The 9,564-nt window shown below is 30.6% G+C and overlaps 1 protein-coding gene across 2 annotated transcripts; it reads left to right on the plus strand.

Moving 5' to 3' along the window:
• The first annotated feature begins 17 nt into the window (after positions 1 to 17).
• LOC129988751 (gastrula zinc finger protein XlCGF7.1-like) lies at positions 18 to 8,739 on the plus strand. 2 transcript variants are annotated; one of them, XM_056097018.1, is made up of 2 exons: positions 18 to 213; positions 7,183 to 8,739. In XM_056097018.1, exon 2 carries the CDS (start codon positions 7,317 to 7,319, stop codon positions 8,226 to 8,228), a length of 912 nt encoding a protein of 303 aa, XP_055952993.1. In that variant the 5' UTR covers positions 18 to 213; positions 7,183 to 7,316; the 3' UTR covers positions 8,229 to 8,739. The 2 variants fall into 2 exon arrangements, with proteins under 2 accessions (XP_055952993.1, XP_055952992.1); XM_056097017.1 differs by having other exon boundaries at positions 18 to 184.
• The last annotated feature ends 825 nt before the right edge of the window (positions 8,740 to 9,564 follow it).

The following is a 9,564-nucleotide window of genomic DNA, read 5'->3' on the forward strand; positions in this document are numbered from 1 at the left end:
TTTATACTTTTCTTTGGCTATGTCTGGAAATACACTCAATTTTCACGCTTTGATTTTTCTTCAATAACTCTCAATTTTGAAACATGTCAGATCAATATACAATTTTTGTTTCTGCTATTACTGTTGAAACGACTCAATAGCTGACATATCTATCATAAATTCAACTGATGTTCTGACACAAATGGTAAGATGGGTAGCCAGCTGTCTAATAAGGTAGTTTTCTCAAAATTAAAAAATGCAGTTAAAACCTTAGAAATTGTCAAGAAAAATAGTTAGTTTTCGTATTTAATTTTTTAAAAATGTTTGACCGTGTACAAGGACAGTAAATCATCCTGTCATACATTTGTTTTGCTTTTATAGTGGCATTTTGGTTCCGGTTTGCGCAATTAAGCTAATTGTCTCGGTGTGTAAAACACTGAAAAATTTGAAATTATTGAAAGAGAAAACGTATTTTTATTTCATCAACACTTTACAGTACCAAAATTAATTGTGGCGTTAAAGAACTAAAACATGTAACTTTTCTTCATTAAATTTGGAAATATAGGATAAGTATAAAATGGTTTTATCAAATACTAATTCGTAATGCAAGAAGTGAATGTATTTTATGTTCTGTCAATAAGAAAATGATGTCAATATACTATCTCAAATTCTATATCTGATTCCCCTATTAAGTTATGCAGCAAATAAAAAAATTTCCACCTCCCATGAATTGAAGACTTCTGAAGTTTAAATTTAATATCTTGCTTAGTTATTATGGTAGTATGAAATAGATTTTACATTTTGTAAATTTGACCTTCTACTAAATAAATTAATTGAATATTTTGTGAAAGTTTTTTTTGACACTAATTATACTAATGCTATAGAATTTTGTCTCTTTCTGTCTACATGCACATAATAAAATCGTTTTATCTGCATCTTTAACTGTATAATGACTTTCAATTTGCTATCTTCATCAAATGTTTGAATAAACTTTATGGACTCTTAAAAATACTGTGGCAACAATTTTGGTACTTGAGTATTAATTGCATGTTATGGATTAGTCACCAAAGATTGCATACTAATAGGCTCCTTTGTAACTAAAATTCATCAATAGTATGCAATAGATATACCAGTACTGCAGTTTCTTATCAAATTACATTCATGGTTTTTTTTTTTTTTTTTTTTTTTTTTTTTTCATATTTGTAGGTATAAAAAGTCACACTGCTATTTGGGGAGAGGGAATTATCATTTGACATTTAGTGGTTCCCTGTGCTGTTTTGCTTGTTATTTTCTTAAAATGCTTATGGATAACACTTCTAGAAGATCTTTTTAATCTTTTTTATGTTCTAAAATGAATGAAATAACCTTTGTTAATATCTGCAGCACTATTTACTTTTATGATTTTAATAAATTTATAACTTTGAAATTCTGAGAATTGATTGATTTTCCTCTGTGAAGAATTCTACAAATTAAGTTCTGTATATTTCTATGTATAAATCAGATTTATTGAATTATTTCTCCCATTAAAAACTGAGGAAAATCATTCATAATTTATATGCAGATATTCTCGGGGAAAATGTAGGTACTTTACCATTAGTTCTCTACACTTAATATCTCTCAGTATGGTTTATATTTTTATAGTTTGAGAAAAAATTATTTTAAATAAAATAAGCTATTTTGTCAAAATTATGATTTTTTTTATCATTATTTATTTGTTTGCATGTAAAAAAAAAGGATTGTTTTATTTTCAGATTTTTTAATTATTATTATTGCTGGGTTTCCCCCCCCCCTCTCTCTCGCTCCATTCTCAAACATGTTTTTCAATTATGAAGAAATCCCAAGCAGCTATGCTGTTCTTGGAATTTTCTTTCACAAATGCAGTCACTAGCAGTTTAAAATGTTCCCTATAAGAATTTCTTTTTCTGCTCATTCTCGAATAAAATGTAAAATAGCTCAAAAAATAAGTCTAGCGCAGATACAATATATAAGGCTGCAAATGAATTGAAAAAGATATGCCAGCTTCAGATAGATTTACTAGAAATAAAATTATCATTACTAGCTTTTTACTACACAGTAATTTGATTAAGAAAGATTTTATCAGTTGGGAGCACTTTTGCTTTCATGACGACTTTTTTGAACATCACAGAATTTTATTTTATTTTTATTTTGGCTTATATGCATGTTTTAAATTTTACATAATTTGCGTTTTTTTAAAAGCTTGAAGGGGGAGAAAAAATGCTCTGTTGGTTTATATTAGGAAATATATAATATGTAATAAAATCAGAGAAAATGCATTTTTTCTTTTTGATTTACCTTTAAATTTTTATTTGCAAAGAATATTTCAGAAAAATTGACAATAGAAATATTAAAAATTAAATATTTGCAATACTAGTTTACATTTGATTACAATCTCCTTTTTATATATCATGATAAGTGGATATAAAAATTGAAAGTCCACAAATATAATTTTTAAATGAACATTAATATATAGGTTTGTAAAAAAGGATTTTAAGAAATGTAAAAGGCTTTTTTTTTTTTTTTTGGCAATTCTAGATGTGAATAATTTATCTATCTATACTTATATAAAGCTCAATGTGTGTGTGTGTTGGCGCTCTACAGGCTAGATCGTGCGAAATACAGCTACCAAATTTCACACATGCATACCTTGGAGTTCAGGAATGTGCACCTGGGGTCCCTTTTTTAAAATTTGTAATTAGAATTTTAATTATTAATTAAAAACTAACTTTCACGCCAAAAAAAATCTTTTCATTTCCCCACCGCCAAATGCGTAAGGCTTCAGTTTTTTCTCCACGCTAACGAGGATAGGCTTAACATATTTTCGGCCATTAATCGTTAAGAAGCCTCAAGAGTTTGACGAATTAACATTTTTCAGACCTCCTCGAATCCAAAAAAAGTGCTTTTTTTTAGTTATGTTTTTCTGTGAATGCTATAACTCAAAAATGCACTGGGCTAGATAGATGAAATTAAGTATGTGGTCTTTACTCCAAATTTGCTGATTTCTATCTAATTTTGAGAGAAATTCATTTCGAGAAAGTATGTCTGCTCGAATGTAAGTTAACACGATAACTGTGAGTTATTGTTAACTTACATTCGAGTTAGAGAAATAAAATTTGGTACATAGATTTAATATTTAGATACCTGTCAAATTTTGAACCAAATCCGCCAAGTGGTTGACCGTTTATCGGTCTATACTTTTGTATGAATGTAAATGCGGTAATTCAAAAATGCAACAACCTCAGTAGATGAAATTTGGTATGCTATCTTTTGACTACAATTCGAAAGTTCTGGTCAAATTTTGGTTTGAAACGGTAGAAATTGAAACATCCAAAATACGCATTCGATTTTCTGATACTTGTATATTAACCGTCCAGCGATTTATCGCCAAAAAATGCGCCATATTAGGCTCTTTCATAACTTTTTTATAATGTTATGTCATTAATAATATATTAATGCATTTATTAGAGAGTACAAGGGAAAGTTTGAGGAAGGTCACTTTCACTGTTTATCATAGGAATGAGTCGTTGTAAAGGCAAAATAAGAGCGTCTGAGTATGTTCCTATGACCTTGAAGTGACCTGTCAAAATACAGGCTGATTTGTGGCCTAGGTTTTATGGTGAAACGTAAAATCGCATTTCGACGACCTGTGCGTCTGCAGACATGGCACACTTTCCCCTCTTTCCTCTCTCTTGAGGTTTTCCGTTGTTCTTTGATGTCTGTGGACGAGATCCAGAGTTTTCCACAAATTGTTGGTAAATTGGACAGACATCAAAAAACCCCGGAAAACCGCAAGAGAGGGGAAAGTGTGCCATGTCTGCAGACGCACAGGTCGTAAGGCTTAATTAGGTTCACTTTATAGTGAAGCGTAGTTTCGTAAATGAAGTTACGTTTTCAAAATGCAGTACAGTCTTTATGTCTAACTGTTACCTATGAAGATTTGAAAACCTACGAACAATAAGTATACATGAGATGTATCGAAATTTCACCATCTCTATTTAGAGTGATATTATGTTAGAATGTGCTTGTCTCGCTCTGGATGTCAGATGTACCTGTTTAGAAAACATTAAATGGGTATCTTATTCTTTGAAATATTGTCAAACAATTTGTGCATTGCATTTGCAATCTTTGTTTGCTTTTATTTTAGTACTAGCTGCCTCGTTAAAATTTTAATAATTAAATATTTATGTAATTCCTACTTTAATAGCTTCTTCATTAAAAAAAATTTAAAACTTCAAATTTTGATAGTCATATAATTCATTCATTATATTATAAAGACCTTCAGTCACGTCGTAATATGTATCTCTCTAATTTTCTGTTAGCTCCCGTAGAATTTATGCTTTAAATGAAAGTGGAAATGATTAATCTGCAATTAATATAATAATAATTTTTACTGAAACAAATATAATTAATATAATATAATATATAATATATTTTTTTATATAATATGATTACTGAAAACAGAGTCACTGAACATTTAGACCTTATGGGCACTAAAGAATATATTTCTTAATATATGTAAAATCTCAAGAATTTGACAACAAAATTTTCTGAGATCATCAGGAGCAGATCGATTCATTAACAATGTTTCATTTTAAATGCATCAAACTCTAAGAAAACAAACAGAATCGTTTAAAATAATCGGTCGAAAACAGGTTAAAAAATTACTTTTAAAAACGATGTGCTTAAAACTATACGCATATACAAAAAATATATAAGTAACATAGATATAATTTGATTACAAAAGCATAAAACTAACCTAAAAATAGTTTAAATCAAGACCGCATCCGTTAAAAATAGTTGTCAACAATCAGAAAACAATGCGCATGCGTGAATTTTCAACGTCAATTATGGTAATGCAAATGCGTGAATTTTCTACGCCAGTTGGGGTAACGCTACGCAAATTAGAAATTTTTAATTTCCTTTGTTCTGTTTTATTTTAATTCAAAAGTACTTCAGAATGAATCTGAAAGATCGATTCATTAACAATGTTTAGATTTAAATGCATCAAACTCTAAGAAAATAAACAGAATCGTTTGAAATTATCGGCCAAAAATATGTTAAGCCTATCCTTGTTAGCTTGGGGGAAAATAACTGAAGTCTTACTCATTTGGCGGTGGAGAAATGAAAAGATTTTTTGGCGGGAAAGTTAGTTTTTAATTAATAATTAAAAATTCTTAAAAAGGGACCCCAGGTGCACATTCCCGACCTCCAAGGTATGCATGTGCCAAATTTGGTTGCTGTAGGTCGAACGATCTGGCCCGTAGAGCGCCAACATACACATTGAGCTTTATATAAGTATAGATTAAAAAATAAAATCCCATGTTTTGCAAAAAATAGGTAAAAAAAAAGAACTAAATGTGTTTAAATATGTATATTCATCAATAAAATAAAATTAGTTTAGTATAGTTAATTTTTGCCAATATATGTTGAGGTTTAATTTTAAATCTTTAGGTATGATATTTTTATTTATATTGGTTCTTCTACTTTTGGATCAATTAGCTTAGAGGGTTGTTATAATACACATCAAGACGGAGAAAAATTGCAATAGACCATGGTGTCGCAATCCATGTTGAGATGGTAAAAATCGCTAAGAACGCTTACAGTATCTGAGTTAAAGAAAAAAAAGCGTAATCAACATACATACTGCATTCATGTAATTTATGGATGATCCTCATGCCTTAGTCTAATAGGGATTCTGCATTGAACTATTCCAGTTTAACTGGAGGGGGGGGGGAGGCCCCTGGTGTAAATACTCATAATTATGCATTATATAATTTAGAATATCAGCAACTATATGTCTTTAATTTTTAAATCCCCACAATTTGGAGATGTGACCTTTTTGTCTAAATATTATATATTTTTCTTCTTTTATCTGTGATATTATGTACTTCATAATGAATATGTAAAAGCTAATTGCGTTTTCTCGTCACCAATTTCCTGTGGAAATTTCATGGAATGTATTTATTTTTCTTATTAGTTGCAATAACGGTAAGTCCGGTTTTCTGCCAAGTACTCCAAAACCAAGTCAACAGACCAAAAAAATACGCCAGATGGTCACAAGAAATTGGGTATAATTCAGTTGAAACGGCGACCAAAAAAGCCCCAAGAAAAAATTTCTCCAAATTATAATGCTCAATATACTGTAATGATTCAGCTTCTTCCCTGGGTGACCACTGTGACATTCCTTTTTCCCACACTCGATAATTTACATTCCGGGCCATTCTTCATCAACGAAACTCCCACTGTGTTAAGTGCCTCCAGATTGCCAAATGGAAGACCCTCCTTTTAAGTACGGTCGTCTGGTCAATTAGTGCTAATCCAGATAAGGAACCACACGTGCGTTTCCCAGGGAAATAAATCGTGTCTTCGAAAGGCGAGTGTCAAACACTCCAGATGTCCTTCATTTTTCCCATTGTGGAGGGTGGATCATCAATGGACATTTCCCACGGGCGACCAGAGACGATTCAGGTTGTTCTGAACGGTGATTGGGTAACAGTGAGTGGACAGGAAAGGTGGAGTCTGAGAGAAAGATAAAAGGTGAGATTTTTCGGAAGAAGAGGGAGAGAGGAGCTTGGTATGAAGTGGACTTCTGAGAAAAATTCAACCCGAAGGAAATTCGGTGGATTCCTAGAGCTAACCCTGCAGTAGCCTGAGACGCCAACCGCCTGTTAGCTGTTCTTGTGAAGGCGCTTTCTCCAAATTTGTTCGAGGAACTATTCTTGTTTAAATTTCGTGCTATAAATAGCATCATTCATTTAACCTAGATGAGAAAGAGTTGTTTTTATGTAATAAAGCTGTAAATAAAGAATTTGATCATAACGCTACCTGTTATTGGATCGAGACTTTACAATACTCAAGTGCATTATTATTTATTATGAAAAATGTTGAACCTGCAAATCATATGCTATATAGTTTAACTGTTGAAATCGCTGAATTGGCGAAATATTTTCTAGACGTTGTTTGGTCGCCTTTACAACCGACAAGTGTCAGATATTGTGAGAAGTAATTTTAGAGCTACTATATAAATTGTTAGGATTCTCTGACAAGAAATCGCCCCAAAATAATTTATGGATGCTATTGTAAAATGATATCGCAATAGCATCGTTTTAATTTAAGGAGGTGGCTATTTTTGTAACATCTTTATTGAAGATGTTGAGTAATGTTGAAAATACATTTCTTTTTCAGGTGTCCAGATACAGTGGCAATGTATAGTGTCCATTCTTTGCGACCAAACAGAAATTTATGTTATTTATATACAGATTAGAAGCAAATTATCATTGCTTCGACTTTAGCTCACTTATTGCCGGAAAACATTGAGGATGGAGGCAACTTTCATGAAGGATGAAACGAATGTCTTAATTGCCATGCCTGTTGGAACAGCTGGTGGTAATACGAATTTAAAAACCCAAACTCAAGCAATCAGAAAAACTTTCACATGTGACGTCTGTGGTAAAGAACTTCACAAATGTCACGTCAAGAGCCATCTTCGTACGCACACAAAAGAAAAGCCATACTCATGCCAAATATGCAATAAGGAATTTTCTCAGATATGCAATTTAAACCAACATCTACGCACTCATACAAAAGAGAAGCCTTATTCTTGTGATGTATGCAATAAACAATTTACTCAGAAATGTCATTTAAATAGGCATTATCAAACTCATACAAACGAAAAGCCTTATTTTTGTGACGTGTGCGGAAAAAATTTTTCTCAGAAAGGTAATTTAAATGAGCATTATCGAACTCATACAAATGAGAAACCTTATTCGTGTGATGTATGCGGAAAAGAATTTTCTCGGAAAATTTGTTTTAAGAATCATTTATTTACTCATTCTGAGGAAAAGCCTTTTTCTTGTGATGTATGCAGTAGAGAGTTTTCTCAGAAATCTCAGTTGCATAAGCATTATCAAACTCATTCAACCGAAAAGCCGTATTCTTGTCAAATATGCTGCAAGGAATTTTCTCAGCAACGTTATTTAAAGAAACACTCTCGTATTCATACAAATGAAAGGCCATTTTCTTGTGACGTATGTGGTAAACGTTTTACCCAGAAAACACATTTAATTTGTCATTCTAGAACTCATAAAAGTAAAAATAAATTTTCCTGCAAAGTGTGCAATGAAGAATTTTCGGAGAAATGCCAACTAAGTGAACATTATCTGACTCATACAAATGGAAAACCTTTTTCTGTGTTGTATATATTTAAAAAGATTCCCAGAAAAACTATTTAATTTCACTTTATCATACCTTCACAAATGAATAATTTCTATCTCTTAATTAGTGTAGGGAAGAACTACTTTCTCCCTACATTTCAAGAAGCATTTCGACCTCATGAGGGGGAGGGGGACGAAATGTTCGCGTATAAGCTGAAAAGAAACTTAATCAAACATTATTTAAGAAACGAAATTATGTCTCATTAATATGTGTAGAAAAGAATTTAAAGATAAAATAAGCAAGATTTTATATTATCTTATTTATATACGCTGCATCAGAAACAACTCATGCAATGTGGACGTGGTGATATTTAACGCCCAACGTTGTAGGATGATGCGTTTCGAATTAACGATGCCTTTTCTGCTAATTATGTCTTTATTCATACAGAAAATTATGTCTTTTTCTGATTAATTTTGAATCAATAAAAAATATTAAGAAGATTTTTTAATAGAATATAGATAAATTTGAACAAACCAATTACTAATTAACTAAGCAATTGCTAATTTTCCATTTTTTCCCCCGTTTTTTTACGTGCATTCTTATTTTGATTCTTTCATTTCTTACTCTCGTTAGTAAAAATTCAAAAATATTTATAAGATTTTTGACTAGAATATAGATAAATTTGAACAAAGAAGTTCTTAATTAACTAAGAAATTACTAATTTGCCTTATTTAAAAATTCAAATTATTTTTCTTTTACTTGCATTCTTATTTTGATTCTTTCGTTCCTTACTCTCGTTAGCAAAAATTTACTCAACTGTTCAAAAATATTAACATGATTTTTGACTAGAATATAGATAAATTTGAATAAACCAATTACTAATTAACTAAGCAATTGCTAATTTTCCATTTTTCCCCCCGTTTTTTAACGTGCATTCTTATTTTGATTCTTTCATTTCTTACTCTCGTTAGTAAAAATTCAAAAATATTTATAAGATTTTTGACTAGAATATAGATAAATTTGAACAAAGAAGTTCTTAATTAACTAAGAAATTACTAATTTGCCTTATTTAAAAATTCAAATTATTTTTCTTTTACTTGCATTCTTATTTTGATTCTTTCGTTCCTTACTCTCGTTAGCAAAAATTTACTCAACTGTTCAAAAATATTAACATGATTTTTGACTAGAATATAGATAAATTTGAACAAACCAATAACTAATTAACTAAGCAATTACTAATTTATAATTGGTTTTAATTAAAAATTCAAAGCCATTGTTTCCATTTTTCCCCCCTCTCTTTTACGTGCATTTTTATTTTGATTCTTTCGTTCCTTACTCCAGTTAGTAAAAATTTACTCAACTGTTCAAAAATATTAATAAGTAAAAATTCAAAAATATTAGTAAGATATTTGA

The sequence above is a fragment of the Argiope bruennichi genome, chromosome 10, assembly GCF_947563725.1.
Source record: "Argiope bruennichi chromosome 10, qqArgBrue1.1, whole genome shotgun sequence".
NCBI classification, from domain to species: domain Eukaryota; kingdom Metazoa; phylum Arthropoda; class Arachnida; order Araneae; family Araneidae; genus Argiope; species Argiope bruennichi.

Bases quoted from the DNA above. Each gene is read 5' to 3' on its own strand.
- LOC129988751 (XM_056097018.1), top strand. From the start codon at position 7,317: ATGGAGGCAACTTTCATGAAGGATGAAACGAATGTCTTAATTGCCATG.